The sequence below is a fragment of the Haliotis cracherodii genome, unplaced genomic scaffold (assembly GCF_022045235.1).
Source record: "Haliotis cracherodii isolate W230 unplaced genomic scaffold, xgHalCrac1.p SCAF_23, whole genome shotgun sequence".
NCBI classification, from domain to species: domain Eukaryota; kingdom Metazoa; phylum Mollusca; class Gastropoda; order Lepetellida; family Haliotidae; genus Haliotis; species Haliotis cracherodii.
The window spans coordinates 11,350,685-11,376,661 of NW_027266279.1; the positions used below are offsets into that span (position 1 = coordinate 11,350,685).

The following is a 25,977-nucleotide window of genomic DNA, read 5'->3' on the forward strand; positions in this document are numbered from 1 at the left end:
TCAGTGTCTACCACGTCCATTGCAGAATCAATTCCATTTCGCTATCCACTGGGGTTTTGGGTTTTTTTCAGCTTGCAATGATTGTGACAGATATATGATATGCCGGATCTTTTCCTAAAACTAGGCTTTCTATTGCCAGGTCCCTGTAGCGCAGGGGATAGCGCGCTGGACTTCTAATCCAGAGGCCGTGGGTTCGAATCCCACCAGGGATGCAGCAATCATTTTACAGTTATGTTTTAACATACTTCTTTACCAACTAAAATCATATCGTGAGGCAACATTCTTCATTTAAATGTCATCATAAACACAGAAAGAGCACGAGGCATGTCAGTGTCTACCACGTCCATTGCAGAATCAATTCCATTTCGCTATCCACTCGGGTTTTGGGTTTTTTTCAGCTTGCAATGATTGTGACGGATATATGGTATGCCGGATCTTTTCGTAAAACTAGGCTTTCTATTGCCAGGTCCCTGTAGCGGAGGGGATAGCGCGCTGGACTTCTAATCCAGAGGCCGTGGGTTCGAATCCCACCAGGGATGCAGCAATCATTTTACAGTTATGTTTTAACATACTTCTTTACCAACTACAATCATATCGTGAGGCAACATTCTTCATTTGAATGTCATCATAAACACAGAAAGAGCACGAGGCATGTCAGTGTCTACCACGTCCATTGCAGAATCAATTCCATTTCGCTATCCACTTGGGGTTTTTTTGGTTTTTTTACCCAAATGATTGTGAAGGATATATGGTATGCTGGATCTTTTCATTAAAGTAGGCTGCACATTGCCAGGTCTCTGTAGCGCAGCGGATAGCGCGCTGGACTTCTAATCCAGAGGCCGTCGGTTCGAATCCCACCAGGGATGCAGCAATCATTTTACAGTTATGTTTTAACATACTTCTATACCAACTACCATCATATCGTGAGGCAACATTCTTCATTTAAATGTCATCATAAACACAGAAAGAGCACGAGGCATGTCAGTGTCTACCACGTCCATTGCAGAATCAATTCCATTTCGCTATCCACTTGGGGTTTTTTTGGTTTTTTTACCCAAATGATTGTGAAGGATATATGGTATGCTGGATCTTTTCATTAAAGTAGGCTGCACATTGCCAGGTCTCTGTAGCGCAGCGGATAGCGCGCTGCACTTCTAATCCAGAGGCCGTCGGTTCGAATCCCACCAGGGATGCAGCAATCATTTTACAGTTATGTTTTAACATACTTCTATACCAACTACCATCATATCGTGAGGCAACATTCTTCATTTAAATGTCATCATAAACACAGAAAGAGCACGAGGCATGTCAGTGTCTACCACGTCCATTGCAAAATCAATTCCATTTCGCTATCCACTCGGGTTTTGTTCTGTTTTTTTACCCAAATGATTGTGAAGGATGTAGGGTATGCTGGATCTTTTCATAAAAGTAGGCTGCAAATTGCTAGGTCCCTGTAGCGCAGGGGATAGCGCGCTGGACTTCTAATCCAGAGGCCGTGGGTTCGAATCCCACCAGGGATGCAGCAATCATTTTACAGTTATGTTTTAACATACTTCTTTACCAACTACAATCATATCGTGAGGCAACATTCTTCATTTTAATGTCATCATAAACACAGAAAGAGCACGAGGCATGTCAGTGTCTACCACGTCCATTGCAGAATCAATTCCATTTCGCTATCCACTTGGTTTTTTTTGGGTTTTTTTACCCAAATGATTGTGAAGGATGTATGGTATGCTGGATCTTTTCATAAAAGTAGGCTGCACATTGCCAGGTCCCTGTAGCGCAGGGGATAGCGCGCTGGACTTCTAATCCAGAGGCCGTGGGTTCGAATCCCACCAGGGATGCAGCAATCATTTTACAGTTATGTTTTAACATACTTCTTTACCAACTACAATCATATCGTGAGGCAACATTCTTCATTTGAATGTCATCATAAACACAGAAAGAGCACGAGGCATGTCAGTGTCTACCACGTCCATTGCAGAATCAATTCCATTTCGCTATCCACTGGGGTTTTTTTTTTTTTCAGCTTGCAATGATTGTGACGGATATATGGTATGCCGGATCTTTTCGTAAAACTAGGCTTTCTATTGCCAGGTCCCTGTAGCGCAGGGGATAGCGCGCTGGACTTCTAATGAAGAGGCTGTGGGTTCGAATCCCACCAGGGATGCAGCAATCATTTTAATTTTCAATTTTTAACAAACTTCTTTACCAACTATAATCATATCGTGAGGCAACATTCTTCATTTTATTGTCATCATAAACACAGAAAGAGCACGAGGCATGTCAGTGTCTACCACGTCCATTGCAGAATCAATTCCATTTCGCTCTCCACTGGGGTTTTGGGTTGTTTTCAGCTTAGAATGATTGTGACGGATATATGGTATGCCGGATCTTTTCCTAAAACTAGGCTTTCTATTGCCAGGTCCCTGTAGCGCAGGGGATAGCGCGCTGGACTTCTAATCCAGAGGCCGTGGGTTCGAATCCCACCAGGGATGCAGCAATCATTTTAATTTTCAATTTTTAACAAACTTCTTTACCAACTATAATCATATCGTGAGGCAACATTCTTCATTTTATTGTCATCATAAACACAGAAAGAGCACGAGGCGTGTCAGTGTCTACCACGTCCATTGCAGAATCAATTCCATTTCGCTATCCACTCGGGTTTTGTTCTGTTTTTTTACCCAAATGATTGTGAAGGATGTAGGGTATGCTGGATCTTTTCATAAAAGTAGGCTGCAAATTGCTAGGTCCCTGTAGCGCAGGGGATAGCGCGCTGGACTTCTAATCCAGAGGCCGTGGGTTCGAATCCCACCAGGGATGCAGCAATCATTTTACAGTTATGTTTTAACATACTTCTTTACCAACTACAATCATATCGTGAGGCAACATTCTTCATTTTAATGTCATCATAAACACAGAAAGAGCACGAGGCATGTCAGTGTCTACCACGTCCATTGCAGAATCAATTCCATTTCGCTATCCACTTGGTTTTTTTTTGGTTTTTTTACCCAAATGATTGTGAAGGATGTATGGTATGCTGGATCTTTTCATAAAAGTAGGCTGCACATTGCCAGGTCCCTGTAGCGCAGGGGATAGCGCGCTGGACTTCTAATCCAGAGGCCGTGGGTTCGAATCCCACCAGGGATGCAGCAATCATTTTACAGTTATGTTTTAACATACTTCTTTACCAACTACAATCATATCGTGAGGCAACATTCTTCATTTGAATGTCATCATAAACACAGAAAGAGCACGAGGCATGTCAGTGTCTACCACGTCCATTGCAGAATCAATTCCATTTCGCTATCCACTGGGGTTTTGTTTTTTTTTCAGCTTGCAATGATTGTGACGGATATATGGTATGCCGGATCTTTTCGTAAAACTAGGCTTTCTATTGCCAGGTCCCTGTAGCGCAGGGGATAGCGCGCTGGACTTCTAATGAAGAGGCTGTGGGTTCGAATCCCACCAGGGATGCAGCAATCATTTTAATTTTCAATTTTTAACAAACTTCTTTACCAACTATAATCATATCGTGAGGCAACATTCTTCATTTTATTGTCATCATAAACACAGAAAGAGCACGAGGCATGTCAGTGTCTACCACGTCCATTGCAAAATCAATTCCATTTCGCTCTCCACTGGGGTTTTGGGTTGTTTTCAGCTTAGAATGATTGTGACGGATATATGGTATGCCGGATCTTTTCCTAAAACTAGGCTTTCTATTGCCAGGTCCCTGTAGCGCAGGGGATAGCGCGCTGGACTTCTAATCCAGAGGCCGTGGGTTCGAATCCCACCAGGGATGCAGCAATCATTTTAATTTTCAATTTTTAACAAACTTCTTTACCAACTATAATCATATCGTGAGGCAACATTCTTCATTTTATTGTCATCATAAACACAGAAAGAGCACGAGGCGTGTCAGTGTCTACCACGTCCATTGCAGAATCAATTCCATTTCGCTATCCACTCGGGTTTTGGGTTGTTTTCAGCTTAGAATGATTGTGACGGATATATGGTATGCCGGATCTTTTCCTAAAACTAGGCTTTCTATTGCCAGGTCCCTGTAGCGCAGGGGATAGCGCGCTGGACTTCTAATCCAGAGGCCGTGGGTTCGAATCCCACCAGGGATGCAGCAATCATTTTACAGTTATGTTTTAACATACTTCTTTACCAACTACAATCATATCGTGAGGCAACATTCTTCATTTTAATGTCATCATAAACACAGAAAGAGCACGAGGCACGTCAGTGTCTACCACGTCCATTGCAGAATCAATTCCATTTCGCTATCCACTCGGGTTTTGTTCTGTTTTTTTACCCAAATGATTGTGAAGGATGTAGGGTATGCTGGATCTTTTCATAAAAGTAGGCTGCAAATTGCTAGGTCCCTGTAGCGCAGGGGATAGCGCGCTGGACTTCTAATCCAGAGGCCGTGGGTTCGAATCCCACCAGGGATGCAGCCATCATTTTACAGTTATGTTTTAACATACTTCTTTACCAACTAAAATCATATCGTGAGGCAACATTCTTCATTTTAATGTCATCATAAACACAGAAAGAGCACGAGGCATGTCAGTGTCTACCACGTCCATTGCAGAATCAATTCCATTTCGCTATCCACTTGGTTTTTTTGGGTTTTTTTACCCAAATGATTGTGAAGGATGTATGGTATGCTGGATCTTTTCATAAAAGTAGGCTGCACATTGCCAGGTCCCTGTAGCGCAGGGGATAGCGCGCTGGACTTCTAATCCAGAGGCCGTGGGTTCGAATCCCACCAGGGATGCAGCCATCATTTTACAGTTATGTTTTAACATACTTCTTTACCAACTACCATCATATCGTGAGGCAACAGTCTTCATTTGAATGTCATCATAAACACAGAAAGAGCACGAGGCATGTCAGTGTCTACCACGTCCATTGCAGAATCAATTCCATTTCGCTATCCACTGGGGTTTTTTTTTTTTTCAGCTTGCAATGATTGTGACGGATATATGGTATGCCGGATCTTTTCGTAAAACTAGGCTTTCTATTGCCAGGTCCCTGTAGCGCAGGGGATAGCGCGCTGGACTTCTAATGAAGAGGCTGTGGGTTCGAATCCCACCAGGGATGCAGCAATCATTTTAATTTTCAATTTTTAACAAACTTCTTTACCAACTATAATCATATCGTGAGGCAACATTCTTCATTTTATTGTCATCATAAACACAGAAAGAGCACGAGGCATGTCAGTGTCTACCACGTCCATTGCAGAATCAATTCCATTTCGCTATCCACTCGGGTTTTGGGTTGTTTTCAGCTTAGAATGATTGTGACGGATATATGGTATGCCGGATCTTTTCCTAAAAGTAGGCTGCACATTGCCAGGTCCCTGTAGCGCAGGGGATAGCGCGCTGGACTTCTAATCCAGAGGCCGTGGGTTCGAATCCCACCAGGGATGCAGCAATCATTTTACAGTTATGTTTTAACATACTTCTTTACCAACTACAATCATATCGTGAGGCAACATTCTTCATTTGAATGTCTTCATAAACACAGAAAGAGCACGAGGCATGTCAGTGTCTACCACGTCCATTGCAGAATCAATTCCATTTCGCTATCCACTCGGGTTTTGGGTTGTTTTCAGCTTAGAATGATTGTGACGGATATATGGTATGCCGGATCTTTTCCTAAAACTAGGCTTTCTATTGCCAGGTCCCTGTAGCGCAGGGGATAGCGCGCTGGACTTCTAATCCAGAGGCCGTGGGTTCGAATCCCACCAGGGATGCAGCAATCATTTTACAGTTATGTTTTAACATACTTCTTTACCAACTACAATCATATCGTGAGGCAACATTCTTCATTTTAATGTCATCATAAACACAGAAAGAGCACGAGGCATGTCAGTGTCTACCACGTCCATTGCAGAATCAATTCCATTTCGCTATCCACTTGGTTTTTTGGGGTTTTTTTTTCCCAAATGATTGTGAAGGATGTATGGTATGCTGGATCTTTTCATAAAAGTAGGCTGCACATTGCCAGGTCCCTGTAGCGCAGGGGATAGCGCGCTGGACTTCTAATCCAGAGGCCGTGGGTTCGAATCCCACCAGGGATGCAGCAATCATTTTACAGTTATGTTTTAACATACTTCTTTACCAACTAAAATCATATCGTGAGGCAACATTCTTCATTTGAATGTCATCATAAACACAGAAAGAGCACGAGGCATGTCAGTGTCTACCACGTCCATTGCAGAATCAATTCCATTTCGCTATCCACTGTTTTTTTTGTTTTTTTTTCAGCTTGCAATGATTGTGACGGATATATGGTATGCCGGATCTTTTCGTAAAACTAGGCTTTCTATTGCCAGGTCCCTGTAGCGCAGGGGATAGCGCGCTGGACTTCTAATGAAGAGGCTGTGGGTTCGAATCCCACCAGGGATGCAGCAATCATTTTAATTTTCAATTTTTAACAAACTTCTTTACCAACTATAATCATATCGTGAGGCAACATTCTTCATTTTATTGTCATCATAAACACAGAAAGAGCACTAGGCATGTCAGTGTCTACCACGTCCATTGCAGAATCAATTCCATTTCGCTATCCACTCGGGTTTTGGGTTGTTTTCAGCTTAGAATGATTGTGACGGATATATGGTATGCCGGATCTTTTCCTAAAACTAGGCTTTCTATTGCCAGGTCCCTGTAGCGCAGGGGATAGCGCGCTGGACTTCTAATCCAGAGGCCGTGGGTTCGAATCCCACCAGGGATGCAGCAATCATTTTAATTTTCAATTTTTAACAAACTTCTTTACCAACTATAATCATATCGTGAGGCAACATTCTTCATTTTATTGTCATCATAAACACAGAAAGAGCACGAGGCATGTCAGTGTCTACCACGTCCATTGCAAAATCAATTCCATTTCGCTATCCACTCGGGTTTTGGGTTGTTTTCAGCTTAGAATGATTGTGACGGATATATGGTATGCCGGATCTTTTCCTAAAACTAGGCTTTCTATTGCCAGGTCCCTGTAGCGCAGGGGATAGCGCGCTGGACTTCTAATCCAGAGGCCGTGGGTTCGAATCCCACCAGGGATGCAGCAATCATTTTACAGTTATGTTTTAACATACTTCTTTACCAACTAAAATCATATCGTGAGGCAACATTCTTCATTTTAATGTCATCATAAACACAGAAAGAGCACGAGGCATGTCAGTGTCTACCACGTCCATTGCAGAATCAATTCCATTTCGCTATCCACTGGGGTTTTTTGTTTTTTTTCAGCATGCAATGATTGTGACGGATATATGGTATGCCGGATCTTTTCGTAAAACTAGGCTTTCTATTGCCAGGTCCCTGTAGCGCAGGGGATAGCGCGCTGGACTTCTAATCCAGAGGCCGTGGGTTCGAATCCCACCAGGGATGCAGCCATCATTTTACAGTTATGTTTTAACATACTTCTTTACCAACTAAAATCATATCGTGAGGCAACATTCTTCATTTAAATGTCATCATAAACACAGAAAGAGCACGAGGCATGTCAGTGTCTACCACGTCCATTGCAGAATCAATTCCATTTCGCTATCCACTTGGGTTTTTTTTGGTTTTTTTACCCAAATGATTGTGAAGGATATATGGTATGCTGGATCTTTTCATTAAAGTAGGCTGCACATTGCCAGGTCTCTGTAGCGCAGCGGATAGCGCGCTGCACTTCTAATCCAGAGGCCGTGGGTTCGAATCCCACCAGGGATGCAGCAATCATTTTACAGTTATGTTTTAACATACTTCTATACCAACTATCATCATATCGTGAGGCAACATTCTTCATTTAAATGTCATCATAAACACAGAAAGAGCACGAGTCATGTCAGTGTCTACCACGTCCATTGCAGAATCAATTCCATTTCGCTATCCACTCGGGTTTTGTTCTGTTTTTTTACCCAAATGATTGTGAAGGATGTAGGGTATGCTGGATCTTTTCATAAAAGTAGGCTGCAAATTGCTAGGTCCCTGTAGCGCAGGGGATAGCGCGCTGGACTTCTAATCCAGAGGCCGTGGGTTCGAATCCCACCAGGGATGCAGCCATCATTTTACAGTTATGTTTTAACATACTTCTTTACCAACTAAAATCATATCGTGAGGCAACATTCTTCATTTTAATGTCATCATAAACACAGAAAGAGCACGAGGCATGTCAGTGTCTACCACGTCCATTGCAGAATCAATTCCATTTCGCTATCCACTTGGTTGTTTTGGGTTTTTTTTACCCAAATGATTGTGAAGGATGTATGGTATGCTGGATCTTTTCGTAAAAGTAGGCTGCACATTGCCAGGTCCCTGTAGCGGAGGGGATAGTGCGCTGGACTTCTAATCCAGAGGCCGTGGGTTCGAATCCCACCAGGGATGCAGCAATCATTTTACAGTTATGTTTTAACATACTTCTTTACCAACTACCATCATATCGTGAGGCAACATTCTTCATTTGAATGTCATCATAAACACAGAAAGAGCACGAGGCATGTCAGTGTCTACCACGTCCATTGCAGAATCAATTCCATTTCGCTATCCACTGGGGTTTTGGTTTTTTTTCAGCATGCAATGATTGTGACGGATATATGGTATGCCGGATCTTTTCCTAAAACTAGGCTTTCTATTGCCAGGTCCCTGTAGCGCAGGGGATAGCGCGCTGGACTTCTAATCCAGAGGCCGTGGGTTCGAATCCCACCAGGGATGCAGCAATCATTTTAATTCTCAATTTTTAACAAACTTCTTTACCAACTATAATCATATCGTGAGGCAACATTCTTCATTTTAATGTCATCATAAACACAGAAAGAGCACGAGGCATGTCAGTGTCTACCACGTCCATTGCAGAATCAATTCCATTTCGCTATCCACTCGGGTTTTGTTCTGTTTTTTTACCCAAATGATTGTGAAAGATGTATGGTATGCTGGATCTTTACATAAAACTAGGCTGCACGTTGCCAGGTCCCTGTAGCGCAGGGGATAGCGCCCTGGACTTCTAATCCAGAGGCCGTGGGTTCGAATCCCACCAGGGATGCAGCAATCATTTTACATTTAATTTTTTAACATACTTCTTTACCAACTAAAATCATATCGTGAGGCAACATTCTTCATTTTAATGTCTTCATAAACAAAGAAAGAGCACGGGGCATGTCAGTGTCTACCACGTCCATTGCAGAATCAATTCCATTTCGCTATCCACTCGGGTTTTGTTCTGTTTTTTTTACCCAAATGATTGTGAAGGATTGTAGGACTTCTAATCCAGAGGCCGTGGGTTCGAATCCGACCAGGGATGCAGCAATCATTTTGATTTTCAATTTTTAACAAACTTCTTTACCAACTACAATCATATCGTGAGGCAACATTCTTCATTTTAATGTCATCATAAACACGGAAAGAGCACGAGTCATGTCAGTGTCTACCGAGTCCATTGCAGAATCAATTCCATTTCGCTATCCACTCGGGTTGTTTGGTTTTTTCAGCTTGCAATGATTGTGAATTATGTATGGTATGCCGGATCTTTTGGGTTTTTTACCCAAATGATTGTGAAAGATGTATTGTATGCCGGATCTTTTCGTAAAACTAGGCTTCCTATTGCCAGGTCCCTATACGTTTGTATACTCATGTTAACATAATCATACGTCTGCGGGGTTATTTAATTCCCATAAGGACAGTTCAAGCTAGCTCAATTATTTCCCATACATGCAAGATGGCCGAAAGGCCTATGTGACGCATTGCCATCCGTCTGTGTACGGCGTGTGGCATCCGTCATGCGAACTCTTCTCACAATCCAAAACGATTTATTCATAAAATATGTCGAAAGATAGCATTTATAGCTCACCTGGTACGACGTTCCGCGGTTATCTTATGTTTTCCCGCTGCATTCGTCGTCTTTAAAAAAAATATCTCCTCTTATCCCACCCTGCAAGTTTCTACCAAACGTGACAGGAAGATTCCACAAGCAGTTGGGAATAAAAAAACTGCAAATGGAGTATTTTGGGCGGGCCTAATGGTGTTCAATGACTACAGTATATCTAAATAGGATTTTCTATGATATGTGTTTTCTACAGTTACAAAAAATAACTTTTCATGGCTGTTTTTGACTCGACACGGTTTCTGTGAAACCGACGAGTGTCGTTTTTAACAAAAACATTATTGCATTCGAATTCCTGTCGTTTTTAATATCCTTTGGTTCTGGTGTATGCTTAACTGTCATATGCGTAATACTGCTTCAAAATGTCCATTATGCTATGACTAAAACTCATAGCTATTATAACAACCCACCACTATCTACGACTTAGTCTGGTCTGCTCCAAAATTACTCCACCGAAAAGTTGCATTCGCCGAAGCAGTTATAGGTTCATGGGCGTGGGCATTGTTGTAGGGTTTCCATATTGAACGAAATCGGACAATAACTATAGTAACGGAAATGAGTATGCCTTGTAGAGTATCGTAAGATAACCTTTGTACTACAGTAAGTTTGATAGTAGTCGGTTAGAGGGTCAGGGGTCATACACCCTTTTATAAAACATGCATATAGCAACCAGGGGGTCGTTGTAGAGAGGGAATCCAGACATGATTAGTCATTTGCACAAAATAATGATCAATTATATCTGTAAAGTTTCATGAGATGTCAGATAAGTATTATTTCATAGTGATAATCATAAATGTAAAAAGAAATGTCATCTGTTACTTCACCCCTTAATTGTAATTAATTTACATTAAGAGGTGTGACACGGGTTAACCCGCAACCCTGAATGTAAAAAATGTTTACATTAAGGGTAATAACAAGGGTTAACCCGCAAGCCTTAATAAACATTTTTGTACAAGAAGAGTAAGTTTTGCATTGAGGGTTATAGCATGGCTTTCGTAAACAAACAATGGTATATTTTATGTCTCATCTTCCGAAAATGAAATTTGGAATTCATGTGTTAGCCCTTGAACATAATAACGGTGATAAAAGCACATTTTATGCTGAGCTTTCATCTGCATTGAACGAAATTACTAGAGGGAAAAGGCCTTTGCTTCAAAATGGAGATGATATTATGAATCAACCACTTTTCAAAAATCCACTAATCATCTTCAATGGGAAAACTCTTATGTTTCAGTCGTCCATTTCAAGTGGAATTATTTGCATTAAACATATTTGTTTTGAAGTCGTTCCAAAATTCATGTCTGAACAAATTATTGTAGATACTTCACCTGAAATGGATGTAAGCACCATACAACAATGCTATGCAATCATTTTAGGACAGGACGTGTCAGTTGAAGTTGTTGTAGCTAACATTTTTCACGAAATGTTCATTTTTAAAAAAACACTTTAACAAAAAACAGTTGTTATTTCTTAGTGGAGTAATATTGCTTTGGATATTTGATTGGAAAGATATTTGGCTGAATGTGTGGCAAAAAGATAAATCAACAGATTCTATACAGTTTGATTTTAGAATTGCTGGCGATATTATCTTGCACATCGGTATTACGATTGATACCTCAATGAACCGAAAAAGATACACAGTCAATCCTTATAATTAAATTCGACATCGAAAACATGTACAATAGTTTAACCAAACAGTTGTATATATCAAAGCAGACAAAAATGACGAGATTGATAAACATTCCAGGTGTAGGAATACATACTGTGGCGTGGCATGAATCAGGTGATTGTTTAATTTATGCACATAACTTGACACGCCCACAAAGCTAGTAGCCAATCGGAAAAGTGGGATCAAAACAAAGTTCCTCGGACCTGGCAAACAATGCAAAATACGAGAAGAACTGCAACAGTCAGACTGCAACTAACCGGAACAAATATTTCCGTGAGAAGGCGGCTGTTTCAAATGCCATGGTCAGTTACCGCCAGATTTAAACATTAAAGTACCCATGAAAATGAAAAAAACTGTTTTGCTGGATTTAATAATCGACACAAAGCATTACGTAGATGTAAATACGAAATAACAAAACAACTGGAAAAGTACTAGTCTGGATTTGCTAGTTTTATCTCAGTGCTCAATACAAAATGTACTTTACAGGAGGTAATTTGTAGGCACTTTCAACATTCAAAAATAAAACTAAGTCCAAATTGACATGGCAGAAACAGGCTATAGGCATTATGCAAATTAGCCTTGGAAAAAAAGTTATCAAAACAACAATAAAAATAACAGCTATGTTTATGTACATAATACCAATGACATGTAAGTTGTTGTTTGAGAAGGGAATATGTTACTTTTACGTTCTGATATTTTGACGATGATTCACTATCCCACAATGCCACTCACAAATCACTAACCACTGACAAATCACATGCTCGTGGGTTTCAAGCATCTGTTTTTACCTGTCATCAAGATGTCATACGTCATGGACATTCACCTTGATCTACTAACACCTGGTTATGCTCAGTTTCACAATTGTCTGTTTTGTTCATATTTTTACACACTTTTACGTGTAAAAAGACATTAAAAAACCCTTGATACGCTGTATTTGTGCCAAGGCCCAATTAGTACTAATTGAGTTGTTTGAATATTTATATATTTTGTATATTAACTGCATTTATTTAAAATCTGAGATCGAAAAACCAGGTTTTTTTCATTTCCGTGAGTACTTTAGTTCCCTGAGAACGGGAAGACTCAGATGGCAAAATGCGGGTTGGAAATGAAACCCGAAGACATGAAGTTTCCTCACATCAAGCTGACGCGCCGTTATACACCTGAAATCATGTTCAACACAAACTTAAACCAAATTCACCCTCCTATGCAACTAGTTTGCCCAGATTACAGCTATTTTGATGTGTTGCTTACAATACTGAAGTTTTCCTCTGTGATTCAGGACGTTGTGTGATATTGAACAGGAAAGTGATAACTGTTATCTACAATTATGGAGAGAGACATGAGCACTATCATCAACCTTTTCCCTATGGTTAGGAAACAGTTTTCGTCATATTTCATTTCGATGCAGATCGCTGAACCGAGCACGTCAAGATTTGGCAATGGAACCTACTCAGGTGAGTGAGTTTAGTTTCACGCTGCTTTGAACAATATTTCAGTTATAAATTATATATTTTGATTTGATTTTTTACGGCCCGTGAAATGAGGTTTAACGTCGCGTTCAAGATTATTGCAGATGAAAAGCGACATGCATATGTATGTATGTGAGTGTATGTAAGTGTGAGTGTTTGGGTATTTGGTGTGAGTGATTGAGTGAGTGAGTGAGTGAGTGGACTAACCCGACGTAATGCTGGCTTGATAGTGGTAGCATATTAAGGTGATTACCCCACCCATACACAGTTTACTGACTCGAAGCCGACCTGTCCTTGTTTTATCCCCTTTGGAACCGCGTAGTAGTTGTAGTTGTAGTTAAGTTGATATCTCATGCACCATTATTTTGTACTTGATAATCACACCATTCATTCACTGAATTTGATTTTAAAAACAGCAGAAACACGATCGTCACAGTGGGTTGTTAATGGGATTCACGGCGAAGAAACATTTCTTAAAATTTTCATCATGACATTGTGTTGTGACGGGCTCTTGAAAGTTTGAAATTCGTTCTTCCTCCCCTTTTGTGCAAACTATTCATTTGTAGTTCATAATGTACTCCATGTAATCCTTAAACGCTTTAATAAGAATGCGAAACGCTTGCATATATATCAACATTATTGCAGCCATTAGATTTGTTCCAATAAATATAATTTATTTCCCTTCATCTGTTGGGTTGATATTTTGTCATCCAGGAGAAATTTCAGGTTTTCGTATGATACTGAATAATTGGACTTTTCGCCAGTCAGCGAAGTGTAAGTAAGTGTGGATTGGCTGCAAAGAACTAGTAGTCCTGGGACAGGTAAACCGTGGCTGTTGTTGTGACATCAGGTTGGAACCACGTGGTGACCTGGATTACTGTAAGTCACCTGAAATCTCTTACTTGTCCGTGAGCACGGGTAACCCAATCGCCCACGACGCCGCAATTCATGTATGTTGCGCAGAGTTGCGTCCCTTAGACGTGCCAGTAACCTATTGTCGTGAAATACCTGAAATAGTGTTCAAAGCGCCGTTAAATCCAACTCACTCACACAAAGGTGGATTGCGTTGTCTTGCTTGTTTAGTCTTTTGATCGCCGACGGCGTTGAACGTTGGGCGGAGAGGTTTACCACTTTGATGAGGCGAACGAACACGGATATGTTACTGGCAGACCAGGATTCCATATCACAGCCAATCATGCAAATCAACCCTGCACGGCGAATTTTAATTACAGGACAATTAGGTAGCACTTTATGTGATTCTTGGTCAATCAGCACCATACTTGTGCTCGTGCTTTCATCGAACTGGCATCCTTGGGGACACTTGGGTAGAATGTGTCCCCAGCACCCCAGAGCTGGTTGGGAGGAGCGACCAAAGTGGGCATCCCCTGAAGATCCGGGTTAGAATAGATCTTCAGCCACCCGATCTTGTCATAAGAGGCGACTAACGGGATCGGATGGTTAGACTGGCTGACTTGGTTGATGCATGTCATCGTATCCAAATTGCGTAGACCGATGCTCATGACGTCAACCGCTGAATTGTATGGTCGAAACTCGATTATTTACTGACTACTGACCGCCGTCATATAGCTGGAATATTGCTGAGTGCGGCGTAAAACAACAAGCAAACAAAGTGGTGCATGTCCATAAAAAGATGACACGTCTTGATAAAACAGAAATATCGGCTCACTCACTCACTTTAGGAACTTTAGGAGGATACTGTTCTTAAGTCAGCAATATCGTCTCACTCACTCACTCACCCACCCACCCACCCACTCACTCACTCACCAACCCACTCACTCACTCACCAACCCACTCACTCACTCACTCACTCACTCACTCACTCACTCACCAACCCACTCACTCGCTCACTTTAGGAGGAAACTGTTGTCAATCACTACAGCATCTGGTGGGATTGGTCTTCCTTATCCAATATTTTTTATAACAAAATGTGCTTTATGTGACTTCCCGAAGAGTGTTCTTTGTAACACAAATCCTAGGTTGATGCATGTCATCATATCCAAGTTGCGTACATCGATGCTCATGATATCAATCACTGGAATGTCCTGTCCAGGCTCGATTATTTATGACCGCCGTCATATAGCTGAAATATTGCTGAATGCAGCGTTAAACATCATGTTTAAAAGTTCATATGACGATCGCTTTTATTTAGATGACTGGTCCTTACAAACAATGGATAAGAATCTCCGTCAATCTATAATTCGAACGCACACATTAAAGGCGACAAGTGTAAGGTTATGTATAAATGAATTGCCGTGAGACTTTGTAAAGAGAAGGAAAGTCTCACATGACTTTCCTTGCGCGAAATGAGGCTATGGTCATCCAATCAAAACGTACGTACGTTCTCTTATCGGAAACCGTTATTTCCGTCCCATGTTAACATCTATGAGCTTGAAACAAGCAGTAAAAGTGCAACGCAGGAAACGGCCTTCAACTGTATTTTCTAAAATTTCGCTGTGCATCTTCACGATCTCACTCTAGAGCTCATCATGAAGTTTAATCAGGTAAGAAAACGATTTGTGAACCATTTTGAAATATATCTCAGAAATACAGCAAACCCAATTTAGAAATACTTTAAGTGGTTTGGTGTAAATTTCATATGTATGTGTGCGTACGTGCATACATGCGCGCGTGAGTGTGTGTGCTTTCGTCGTCCGTTATTTGTGTGTGTGTGTGTGTGAGAGAGAGAGAGAGAGAGAGAGAGAGAGAGACACACACACACACACACACAGAGTGGGGAATCGAACCCGGGCCGTCGGCACGACGAGCGAACCATAAGGCTACCCCACCTCCCCTTTTGGAGCTAAGAATATATTTTGCGTGCATGATGTTTTATGCCGGTGTAGGAGGATCAGGTCGATCCCGCGGATCATATCACTGCCCTCAGAATCATAACACACACACACACACACACACACACACACGCACACGCACACGCACACGCACACACACACACACACGCACGCGAGGCACACACGCACGCACGCACGCACGCACGCACACACAGTGCCCATTTGTCTAATGCTTTTTAATATAATTAGTAATAATTGACTGACTTATTTATTCCTTGCTTCACCCTTAAAATAATTATATTGGTAGACTTTTCATTTCCTTACCAGTATGTCAATATAACAATACACAATTATTTAAAAAAGTATATAACCGTATTTGACAAAATCAAAAGATACCGCCATTCAAAGTGAGTGAGTGTGTGAGTGAGTTAAATTTTTACATCGCGTCGTATACATCTATATTGCAACCTCATAGCCATGTCAATAAAGGACAGTACAACAACTAGTATAGTTTCACAGAATTATTAATAAAGCTAGTTTTAACATACCGCCATTCAAATACTGTCTATAACTTGTTTAACTGTACATTACTACATTGAAAAGTAGTAGGTTGGTAGGTTTGTTGTTTAACGCCGCACTCAGCAATATTCCAGCTACAAGACTGCGGTCTGTAAATAATCGAATCTGGATCAGACAGTCCAGTGATTGACATCATGAGCATCGATCCACGCAATTGGGGTCGATTACATGCATCAACCAAGTCAGCGAGCCTGACCACCCGATCCCGTTAGTCGCCTCGTACGACAAGCATAGTCGCCTTTTACGACAAGCATGGGTTGCTGAAGATCTATTCTACCCCGGATCTTCACGGGTCCTATATTGAAAGTTGAGTGTTACGATGATGATGGTAAAATCGATCTACATAGATAAGGAAATGATTTAAACATATTTTATTCAATGAATCTGGATCGGTAAACAAGCCAAAGGGCTTATGTTAATACCTCTCCAGTACAAGTTATATTCATGAAGGCATTAAACGAAATAATATATGATGATCAACTAAATACGTTAACAAGAAGTGTGGTCATGGACAACGGTTTGTAGTTATGAGAAGAAAAAATAATATAAACTGGGCGGCAAAAGAAAGTATAGGTCGAGTTCCATGATCGATAACAAAATATCAAGAAGAGGTTTTGTTGTTAATTATAATATAATCTACGGAGGGGTAACAAATGATTGATCGACCACATTTTGAAAGATATTGTGCTATCACAGGTAATGTAAGCTCAAGGTAAACAATAGTGGGGTCAGCCTTTTGATGACGTGGACTAGAATCCGTTGCCACTCGTCTCTCGGGACCTGCTGCAATTCTTGTCTGTTGACGGGAGGCTGATGGCGTGCTCTAATCTGTCTGTTAAGATGGTTCCACAGATGTTCAATAGGATTCGTATCGGGTGAGTGGGCAGGCCAGGGGAAAACGTCAACGTTCTGCTGGTTTAGAAAGTTCCGAGTCAGTCTTGCAGTATTGGGCCTGGCATTGTCGTGTTGAAACAACGTTCCCTGCTGTTGGTTTTGTAAGAAAGGAAGCACAACTGGCTGCAACAATTGGTCTCTGTACTGCATTTCGGAACAAGTTAAACCGACTTTCATCAGTAAACAGCACTCGACGCCAGTTTCTCACTTGCCAGCGTCGAACCTGCCTCGCCCATCACAGTCTCAGGCGTCGATTTTGAGCAGTCGGTACCATTCCTCGGAAAGGACGATACGCTCGGGGTCCAACAGCACAAAGTCGTCGTAGTACTGTACGTTGGCTAATGGGATGTCCCAACGCTGTTGCTACCGTCGCCGTCGCCGTTACGAATCTGTTTCGCAGGTGAATGAGCCGTATCTGACCGTTTCCAGTGGTGTTGTATCTCGGGGTCGTCCGGTTCTAGGCCTGTCCTGTGTCCTCCCTGTCTGCCTGTACCGTTGAATCAGTCTAGCTACTGACAATGGTGTACAACCAAACCTTCTGGCAATTTGGGCCTGTGTTGCCCCAATTTCGGCCATACCGATGGCTCTCTCTCTCTCTGCTCCTGTGACAGTCGTGGCATTTCTTTTGTGTGCTTTCATCACGTGTGGTTATACCCTGCAGACGAACGCATTTATACAGCTAACATGCACGTGCAGTTTATGCCATAAGCGGGAAACCTGTTTCACCATTTTTTTGTCACCGCACGAGCGCCGTCAAAGGTGGCGCGTTCGGGTGAGGTGTTTTTTGTTACCTGTGCCTGGGCAGTCATATTCCCAATACGCACTTTCCTACTAGTTATCGCTGTTTTTAGGGAAATTACAAATTGCCAACCTATACCTTCTTTTGACGCTTAGTTTATAGGCGGGATATATACTGAACCGCAAAAGAAACGACACCCCAAGTAACATTGTAGGAAAAGTTCTCATTTAGATATCTTGGTAATTTTTGTCAAAGTTTCTAAAATTTAACATTACCTTGTCCAGAAAAATGAAATTTGATGATAAAAAAACAAAGCAGATGACAATAAAACCGATCGCCCAAACGAATGCACGTGAGTTCCGTGCAAATTTAAATGCACATGCGTTCCCCCATATCTTGCCCTGTAAAAATCCACCTAGATCGGATAACATTCATTCGTTATTGAATTGCTACCACATGCCACGATTGACAAGAAATCAGCGACACCAAGCCCTTGGACAATTGCAAGCTGGACAAACCGCCCGGCAAGTAGCCAATGCATTTCAAGTCCACGTAGGGATCATATACAGGCTCCAGCAACGGTACCAGACCACCATCACAACAGATGAGCGACCACGTAGTAGAAGACCAAGGGTCACCACCCGACTTCAGGATCGTAAGATTGTGCAACAGCATCTTCAAGATTGCTTTGTTACTGCTGCGGAAACTGCTCGACAGACCATGGGGACACACCAGCGACAAATAAGTGCGGACACCGTGCGTCGACGATTGACGAGCAGACACTTCCACTGTCACAGGCCACACCGAGGACCCATTCTGACACCACGTCATCGCCAGGACCGTCTTCATTGGGCAACACAGCACCAGCATTGGCGCAACCAGCAGTGGAGAAGAGTCCTCTTTTCAGACGAGAGCCGTTACTGTATCTCAACAGCAGATGACACAGAGAGAGAGAGAAAGAGTCTGGCGACGCCATGGGGAACGTTATTCGGATGCTTGTGTTGTTGAGAGAGACTCGTGGGGTCGTCCGAGCATCATGGTGTGGGGTGGAATTGATCTCGCACAGAGGGTCGGCCCTTTGGTCTTCCAGAACATGTCCAGGGAGAGGCAATGATGTCGCAGCAGCTCGGTACATTGATCAAGCCTTGAGACTACACGCCATACCTCATTTATCCATGGGTTTTAGCATGATAACGCCCGTGCCCACACTACATGAGCAACAAGAGACTTCCTCCAGCAGAATGGCATCAGAACCATACAGTGGCCTGTCCCAAGTCCCGAATTAAATCCCATTGAGCACCTGTGGGACGAGATTCAAAGACGGTTGAATGACGTCCGACCAAGGCCGACAACTGCAGCTTAACTGCGCCAGGCGTTCCTCAGAGCGTGGACTCAAGTGCTTATGGCCTTTATCAACTAATCCATCCATTCCATCTATCGACGTTTCACGGCAGTTATCAATGCACATGGCGGACACACGAGATACGGACTTGTGATGCCATTTTCTCAGAGACCAGTGTTGTGTTTCACTTAAAGAACATTTGACACTTTAATTTCAACCTAAATGATCAGTTTTGCCAAGTTTCATCTTTTTAATATGTCTCAAAGTCACGCCGAAGACCCGGGTTCGATTCCCGACATGGGTACAATGTGTGAAGCCCATTTCTGGTGTCCCCCCGCCGTGATATTGCTGGAATATTGCTAAAAGCGGCGTAAAACCATACTCACTCACTCACTTACTACAGTGTTAAAATCAACTCCCTCAGAGAGTACACAAGGACATCTATATACTATCAACTATATCACAGTTGTTGATATCTGACAGTGAGTAGAATTCACAAATCGTCCCCGTTTCAGTGCTTGTATTGTATGGGCTTTTGTATGTTATGTCATTCTTGAACTGATTGAATAAAGTTTCATGTGTGGTTGTTTTGCTGTTACTTCGAGTGTTTCCGGCATCGAAAGTTAATAATCACGAACAGGGTTCAGCGAATTTGGATGGCGAAATGCCTAATAAAAATGTGGCATTTTATTAATGCGAACCGCTAACGGTCTCATGTTTCGCATTAATTTCCTGTTCGCATTAAGTTTATGATTTACAGTATATGTGTTTGTGTATATGAGTTATTTTTCAAATATTTCTTTAAAAATGTTACATGAAATAATATGTCTCGTGGCAACAGTTATGGTGGGTTAGTTTAAAATTTAGAACTGTATTTCATATAAGGAAAACGTAATTCGTCAACATGTGAATACCACTCACGCTCACACTCACACTCACGCTCACACTCACACTCACGCTCACACCATAAACACACTCACGCTCACACCACAAACACACTCACGCTCACACTCACACTCACACTCACACTCACACTCACGCTCACACTCAGGCTAACACCACAAACACACTCACGCTCACACTCACACTCACGCTCACGCTCACACTCACGCTAACACTCACACCACAAACACACTCACGCTCACACTCACACCACAAACACACATTCTGAGAGAGATATGATTTGATATTAGCATTATTTCACTCTAGAGTGTGTCAGTCAGTTCTGGGGTCAGGTCGCCTTTTAGTGATTCTATCTTAGGACAAAATCAGTCTGGAGTGAAATTAAGTATGTTGACTCTCACAAGAAGTGTCGGTTACTGGGGATCAATTCTACCTATGAATACCCACGGATCGTTAGAGTGAGTATGGTCTTGCGCCGCTTTTAGCAATATTCCAGCAATATCACGGCGGGGGACACCAGAAATGTGCTTCACACATCGTACCCATGTGGGGAATCGAACCCGCGTCTTCTGCGTGACGAGCGAACGCTTGAACCACAAGGCTTCCCCCAAAGCGGATCGTTAGAAATTCCTTATTTGAAATCACAGAGAGACTAATATTTGAATAGATCATATTCAACAACGTATTTTCATGTTGTGGGTTTAAGTTTAGATTCCATAATTAATTTCCCTGTGGTCTGTTGTAAATTTCCTCGTGATTTACTGTCCGTCAACAGTGTGCCATCTGTCGCCAAAACGGAACCGCGGTCTCCGGGCAAGGGAAATGTCCTCATTGTTTAGAACAACAAGGGGGAAAGATAGCAATGATTACACATGTGGGCCAGAGTGATACACCCGAACAGCTCGATAAAGGCATTGTATACACTTAAGGATGTGGGGAATAAATCCTATATTTGCCATTGTTTACAAGACAGTGTGATGACGACAATATCCTTAACTAAAATATAGTTTTCTCAGAAGCGGATCCAGGATTTTGAAAAAGGATGTGGTGGTAGTGTTGTGGTAGGAGAGGCGTGTGTCTAGTCACACTGTCTAAATCTCAATGATTCTGTTGAAAACCTACCCTCGGATCCGCGGAGGTCATTTTCTTTATAGTGAGTGAGTTGGGTTAAACGCCGCTTTTAACAGTATTCCAGTTATGTCACGGCGTGTCAGCTTAATGTGGAAGGAAAGCCCGAAGTGATGCAGGTCTCAGACGTTTACCACTTCGGTGAAACCCACGAGCACGGGTATGGTGCTGACAAACCTAGAAACATAATCGGGGCGAACCGGAATTCGAACCCACAATCATAGGTTTCTGGCGTCCCCAAGGGACGCAACTCTGCACAGCGAATGGTGGCGCCTTAGACGACTGGGCCACCCGTGCCCCCTTTTCTTTATAGATATAGGTGACAAAGAAACTGAAACTGTACTGGTAACATGGGCGGATACAGCTTTTTTGAAAAGGGGGGGTTCACAATTAAGATCTATTTATTGTCTTTGGTGGTAATTTATACAGAAATAAAGATTTTTTTCGAAATAAAAAGGGGGGGGGGGGGGGGGGGGCGCACCCCCGCACCCCTCCTCTGTATCCGCCAATGGGTAGTGGTGGTAGTAGTAGCGTTGGTAGTGGTAGTGATAGTAGAAGTAGGAGGGATCGTGTACAGGTTCAGACTTAGATACCTTTACTATCTGACATGGATGAAACACAGGGGTTATGTAGCTGTTATCAAGCTGATGTGACACTTTGAACAGAAATGTGCATACATCATGAAAAATATAAAAACTTACAAACTTCCTTGTATTTTCAGCACCTGTACATGACCCTGCTCCTTGCTATCTCAGGCTTAGCTACGTCTGGGGATGCAGGAGGAGCTAGCTGCCAACCGTGCCACTGTTATTCTGTGGAAGGCGTTATGGAGGCGGACTGTTCACACAGAAACCTACATGAGATCCCAATACACCTGCCACCTAATATCACCGATCTTAATCTTTCAGGAAACAACATTGTTCGTTTAGAAAATGGATATCTCAATTACAACATGCTACTTAGGCTGGATGTTTCGTCGAACAGAGTAAGAAGCATTGAGCTTGATGCTTTCCGGAATCTGACAAACCTGGTAACTTTGGATCTTCGTGGAAATCAATTACCTCCAACAAATAAGAGTTACCATGATGGGGTGTTCAGGCATCAGGGAAAGCTGAGGAAACTTTACATTCATAACAACGTTGGATTACGTCCTTCCGCTGATAGTTCAAGTTCATACCCTGATGGCGCCTTCAAAGACCTTTTTGCTTTGGAAGAACTGATCATTGATGGTATGAGAGAGATATATTTTGGAACTGGATTCAAATTCTTGAAACAACTCAAATATCTGTCTCTTGGTGGAGGGGATGGTGGAATGTGTCATACCCGCAACTTGAGGAATAAGACCTTTGAGAATGTGCAAAACTTAAAGACTCTAGATGTGTCACACTGTCTGTTGATTGACATTGAACTGTCATCTTTTGAAATGCTTAAGAATCTCCAAATTCTTGATCTATCATTTAACAGGTTCTTAGGTATATCCAAGGCTGGACAAGCTCTGTACGGACTGCAGAATTCCTCACTCAAGGTGTTTGACGCGAGTGAATTAAGTCGGACTCTAGGACCAAGTATAACTTTGCAAACAACTGATATGAAATATCTTAGAAACATAGAATTAGAAGAATTAAATATTACAGGAAACAGAATCGAACTGATTGATCGAAATGCAATGTTATACCTTCCAAGATCTCTTAAAAAGATTTGTATCAGAGATAATCACCTAGGTTTTGGGTTATACATGCTTGAATTGTTCATTTTGACGAACTTGAAATGGTTTGATGCCTCTTATCAAGGGACATCATCTCTTTCCTTCTTTGACAATGAAAAATTGTATTCAAGACATCGGCGTCATTCAGTTCAAAACACACAAGCTTTGACAATGAATGTTGCTCTAACCATACCCCCAAATGCTACATATGCAGATTTCAGTTATTGCAAAATGACTTATGATATTGTAAATTTTCGTTTCAGTGAGAACAGTCTTCGTGAGTTAAATTTATCACATAATTATCTCAGCAAATGGATCGGGCCCATTTGGGGGCTAAAACATCTGGAGATAGTTGATTTGTCGCACAATTTCTGTGATTTCATAGGTAAAGAATTTGGTAAGCACTTTCCATCCATTAAAACGTTGAACCTTGGTTACAATTATCTAGGCTATACACTCCAAAATGATAACAGTAATTTTTTTCATGATTTCCCCTTGCTTGAAAATCTGGATCTGTCAAATAATAAAATAACTTCTTTTCCCAAGACAATCATAAAAAATCTGACGCGTATCAAAAACGTAAATCTAAGTAATAATTATTTGATGACGTGGAATTCAGAAATAGTCAACTTTGACATGAAAATGCTAGACCTATCAAGAAACCTGTTTGTAGAGGTTCCATCTCGTTTGCGACATCAAGTTGGTTCCATGACCATGAACGATTTCAAACTGTACTTTGAAGAAAACCCTTTGAGGTGCAGCTGCACAACGCTGGCGTCATTGATATGGATGACAGAACATGCTTCTAAAATACAAAATTATGCAGGAATATCTTGTGTTGATGACGGTGGCAGAAAATTTATCATGGAAAACATCCATCAAGTTATTCTTGATCTGAAAAAGAAATGTGCATCCTATCTGGGCATGACTCTTGGGGCCCTCTGTCTTGTGATGCTGGTTCTGTGTTTGGGCATGGCAGGAATCGTGTACAGGTTTAGATGGAAACTGAGATACCTTTACTATCTGGCACGGATGAAACACAGGGGTTATGTTGCTTCTGGGGAGGAAGAAGAGGATGGGTCACAGTTTGAGTTTGATGCCTTCATCTCCTACGCTGACGAGGACCGTGGGATTGTTGTGGAGGACATGAGGCAGATATTGGAAGGAAGGCATGGACTTCGACTCTGTATCCACCATCGAGACTTTCTCGTGGGAGAAGCTATTGCTGCCAACATCCTGAACGCCATCAAATCCAGCAGGAAGACGGTGATCGTCCTTTCAAGAAACTTCTTGAGGAGCTACTGGTGTAAGTACGAAGTGGAGATGGCCAGGATGGAGAGCATCTACACTGGACGGAACACGCTGCTGGTTGTAGTCCTGGAGAACATCCCTGTGAAGGACATGCCTCCTGATATTGTGGAGTTAATGCGTCAAGACTCCTACGTAGAGTACACGAATGATCGGGAAGGTCAGGAGGTGTTTTGGCAAACTCTTGACCGTGCTGTGCGTATTGCTTAGATGCTTGTTTATATATAGAAGCATGTTCTGTGTGTATCATTTTCCTCAGTTTAACTTGTTTTAATTATAATATCTTAAGATTCCTTATTTAGCATATTTTATTTTAGCATACTTTAAATTTGATTTTAAGATTTTAAGATAAGGAGTGTCAAAACATTCTCCACAAGGCTGTAAAACAAGAGGGACTACTTCAACTTTCCCTTTAAGTCGACCAATATTCCTGCAGCTCCAGCCCTAGGTGTCTGCATTTCAAAAACATTGAGGTACAACCAAGCATGTTCTTTCTACCAAGATTTCAAAGAGCGTCATAATCTCTTGCTCAAAAGACGTTTGACCAAGGTAACAACATTCAAGGTCGGAAAAGCTTTCGAAAAGTCGACACGTGAATGACAATTCCAAATTTGACGCATCAGTGACAAAAATTATGTCCGATGCAATTACTAGTTTGTCCCCGTGTAATTTCAGGTGAACAATTGATTTGCCTTTGCATCTGTTTGTGACGGATTGCGCAGGTGGGGAGACCCTTTCGCGGATATCTTATGAACATGCAAAGGGTTTTAACGCTTTTATTTACATTTTATTTCAGTGAAACCAAGATGTATACAGTCTTTCTTATATGTTTGATGTGGTTTATTGTCAAAGTTGCTGTTTGTTGTGCTTGGGTTGACCTTACCCCTCCGTGTTTTCTTGTTCACAATAATCTGATATATCTAATGTATACCCATACCATGCATGTCTTACAAAAGGTCTATGTTTTTCATATGTTACTATTTTGTTTCCCCATGACATTACGCTGGGCACACAACAAGAGGTTGTGGCAGAGGTTATCTTCGTTGCTATCACGGAATGCAGTTAAACTGTACCTTTTGATTAAGGTTGATTTAAACATATTTTATTCACAAAAAGTGAATGGGGTTAGGTGCAAGTGCTCCAACTTAGGACACCTCCTCCCAGATAATTACACAACTGATTCACAGCTTGTTCTTAACATGAACGGACCGCCTCCGTGGTCTCGTGGTAGAGCGTCCGCCCGGAGAGCGGAAGGTCCGGGGTTCGATCCCCAGCCGCGTCATACAAAAAGACGTTAAAAGATGGTACTTGTTGTTACCCTGTCTGGCGCTCGGCATTAAGGGGCTAAAACAAGGACTGGTCGGCTCGGAGTCAGAGTGGGGTATTCATGTTAAACTGCGGCATGGTATCTCAGTGTGCCAGCACTATAAATCGGCATCAGTCCGGACTAGTACAAGCAGCCACACAAACACACACATGTACATGCACGTCGCTATATAAGTGCAATAATCTTGGACGCGACGTTAAACCCCATTTCACCTCACCT

The 25,977-nt window shown here is 42.0% G+C and overlaps 1 protein-coding gene and 28 non-coding genes across 29 annotated transcripts; all 29 read left to right on the forward strand.

The window, feature by feature from the left end:
• Positions 1–139: 139 nt before the first annotated feature.
• Positions 140–212, forward strand: Trnar-ucu (transfer RNA arginine (anticodon UCU)). The gene has a single exon. It is a non-coding gene; the product is annotated as a tRNA-Arg (tRNA).
• A 254-nt stretch (positions 213–466) lies between these two features.
• Positions 467–539, forward strand: Trnar-ucu (transfer RNA arginine (anticodon UCU)). Its single transcript has one exon. It is a non-coding gene; the product is annotated as a tRNA-Arg (tRNA).
• Positions 540–793: 254 nt separating this feature from the next.
• On the forward strand, positions 794–866 carry Trnar-ucu (transfer RNA arginine (anticodon UCU)). The gene has a single exon. It is a non-coding gene; the product is annotated as a tRNA-Arg (tRNA).
• Positions 867–1,120: 254 nt separating this feature from the next.
• Positions 1,121–1,193, forward strand: Trnar-ucu (transfer RNA arginine (anticodon UCU)). The gene has a single exon. It is a non-coding gene; the product is annotated as a tRNA-Arg (tRNA).
• A 254-nt stretch (positions 1,194–1,447) lies between these two features.
• Trnar-ucu (transfer RNA arginine (anticodon UCU)) lies at positions 1,448–1,520 on the forward strand. Its single transcript has one exon. It is a non-coding gene; the product is annotated as a tRNA-Arg (tRNA).
• A 254-nt stretch (positions 1,521–1,774) lies between these two features.
• Positions 1,775–1,847, forward strand: Trnar-ucu (transfer RNA arginine (anticodon UCU)). Its single transcript has one exon. It is a non-coding gene; the product is annotated as a tRNA-Arg (tRNA).
• Positions 1,848–2,100: 253 nt separating this feature from the next.
• Positions 2,101–2,173, forward strand: Trnar-ucu (transfer RNA arginine (anticodon UCU)). Its single transcript has one exon. It is a non-coding gene; the product is annotated as a tRNA-Arg (tRNA).
• A 255-nt stretch (positions 2,174–2,428) lies between these two features.
• On the forward strand, positions 2,429–2,501 carry Trnar-ucu (transfer RNA arginine (anticodon UCU)). The gene has a single exon. It is a non-coding gene; the product is annotated as a tRNA-Arg (tRNA).
• Positions 2,502–2,756: 255 nt separating this feature from the next.
• Trnar-ucu (transfer RNA arginine (anticodon UCU)) lies at positions 2,757–2,829 on the forward strand. The gene has a single exon. It is a non-coding gene; the product is annotated as a tRNA-Arg (tRNA).
• Positions 2,830–3,083: 254 nt separating this feature from the next.
• Trnar-ucu (transfer RNA arginine (anticodon UCU)) lies at positions 3,084–3,156 on the forward strand. Its single transcript has one exon. It is a non-coding gene; the product is annotated as a tRNA-Arg (tRNA).
• Positions 3,157–3,410: 254 nt separating this feature from the next.
• Positions 3,411–3,483, forward strand: Trnar-ucu (transfer RNA arginine (anticodon UCU)). Its single transcript has one exon. It is a non-coding gene; the product is annotated as a tRNA-Arg (tRNA).
• A 255-nt stretch (positions 3,484–3,738) lies between these two features.
• Positions 3,739–3,811, forward strand: Trnar-ucu (transfer RNA arginine (anticodon UCU)). Its single transcript has one exon. It is a non-coding gene; the product is annotated as a tRNA-Arg (tRNA).
• Positions 3,812–4,066: 255 nt separating this feature from the next.
• On the forward strand, positions 4,067–4,139 carry Trnar-ucu (transfer RNA arginine (anticodon UCU)). Its single transcript has one exon. It is a non-coding gene; the product is annotated as a tRNA-Arg (tRNA).
• A 254-nt stretch (positions 4,140–4,393) lies between these two features.
• Trnar-ucu (transfer RNA arginine (anticodon UCU)) lies at positions 4,394–4,466 on the forward strand. Its single transcript has one exon. It is a non-coding gene; the product is annotated as a tRNA-Arg (tRNA).
• A 253-nt stretch (positions 4,467–4,719) lies between these two features.
• Trnar-ucu (transfer RNA arginine (anticodon UCU)) lies at positions 4,720–4,792 on the forward strand. Its single transcript has one exon. It is a non-coding gene; the product is annotated as a tRNA-Arg (tRNA).
• Positions 4,793–5,045: 253 nt separating this feature from the next.
• Positions 5,046–5,118, forward strand: Trnar-ucu (transfer RNA arginine (anticodon UCU)). The gene has a single exon. It is a non-coding gene; the product is annotated as a tRNA-Arg (tRNA).
• Positions 5,119–5,373: 255 nt separating this feature from the next.
• On the forward strand, positions 5,374–5,446 carry Trnar-ucu (transfer RNA arginine (anticodon UCU)). Its single transcript has one exon. It is a non-coding gene; the product is annotated as a tRNA-Arg (tRNA).
• A 254-nt stretch (positions 5,447–5,700) lies between these two features.
• Trnar-ucu (transfer RNA arginine (anticodon UCU)) lies at positions 5,701–5,773 on the forward strand. Its single transcript has one exon. It is a non-coding gene; the product is annotated as a tRNA-Arg (tRNA).
• A 254-nt stretch (positions 5,774–6,027) lies between these two features.
• On the forward strand, positions 6,028–6,100 carry Trnar-ucu (transfer RNA arginine (anticodon UCU)). The gene has a single exon. It is a non-coding gene; the product is annotated as a tRNA-Arg (tRNA).
• A 255-nt stretch (positions 6,101–6,355) lies between these two features.
• On the forward strand, positions 6,356–6,428 carry Trnar-ucu (transfer RNA arginine (anticodon UCU)). Its single transcript has one exon. It is a non-coding gene; the product is annotated as a tRNA-Arg (tRNA).
• A 255-nt stretch (positions 6,429–6,683) lies between these two features.
• On the forward strand, positions 6,684–6,756 carry Trnar-ucu (transfer RNA arginine (anticodon UCU)). Its single transcript has one exon. It is a non-coding gene; the product is annotated as a tRNA-Arg (tRNA).
• Positions 6,757–7,011: 255 nt separating this feature from the next.
• Trnar-ucu (transfer RNA arginine (anticodon UCU)) lies at positions 7,012–7,084 on the forward strand. Its single transcript has one exon. It is a non-coding gene; the product is annotated as a tRNA-Arg (tRNA).
• Positions 7,085–7,339: 255 nt separating this feature from the next.
• Positions 7,340–7,412, forward strand: Trnar-ucu (transfer RNA arginine (anticodon UCU)). Its single transcript has one exon. It is a non-coding gene; the product is annotated as a tRNA-Arg (tRNA).
• Positions 7,413–7,666: 254 nt separating this feature from the next.
• Trnar-ucu (transfer RNA arginine (anticodon UCU)) lies at positions 7,667–7,739 on the forward strand. Its single transcript has one exon. It is a non-coding gene; the product is annotated as a tRNA-Arg (tRNA).
• A 254-nt stretch (positions 7,740–7,993) lies between these two features.
• On the forward strand, positions 7,994–8,066 carry Trnar-ucu (transfer RNA arginine (anticodon UCU)). The gene has a single exon. It is a non-coding gene; the product is annotated as a tRNA-Arg (tRNA).
• A 254-nt stretch (positions 8,067–8,320) lies between these two features.
• Positions 8,321–8,393, forward strand: Trnar-ucu (transfer RNA arginine (anticodon UCU)). Its single transcript has one exon. It is a non-coding gene; the product is annotated as a tRNA-Arg (tRNA).
• A 254-nt stretch (positions 8,394–8,647) lies between these two features.
• Trnar-ucu (transfer RNA arginine (anticodon UCU)) lies at positions 8,648–8,720 on the forward strand. Its single transcript has one exon. It is a non-coding gene; the product is annotated as a tRNA-Arg (tRNA).
• A 255-nt stretch (positions 8,721–8,975) lies between these two features.
• Trnar-ucu (transfer RNA arginine (anticodon UCU)) lies at positions 8,976–9,048 on the forward strand. The gene has a single exon. It is a non-coding gene; the product is annotated as a tRNA-Arg (tRNA).
• A 6,442-nt stretch (positions 9,049–15,490) lies between these two features.
• LOC139471794 (toll-like receptor 4) lies at positions 15,491–24,641 on the forward strand. Its single transcript, XM_071254286.1, has 2 exons — positions 15,491–15,545; positions 22,140–24,641. The coding sequence occupies exons 1-2, from the start codon at positions 15,531–15,533 to the stop codon at positions 24,639–24,641; spliced, it is 2,517 nt and encodes an 838-aa protein (XP_071110387.1). The 5' UTR covers positions 15,491–15,530.
• Positions 24,642–25,977: the final 1,336 nt, after the last annotated feature.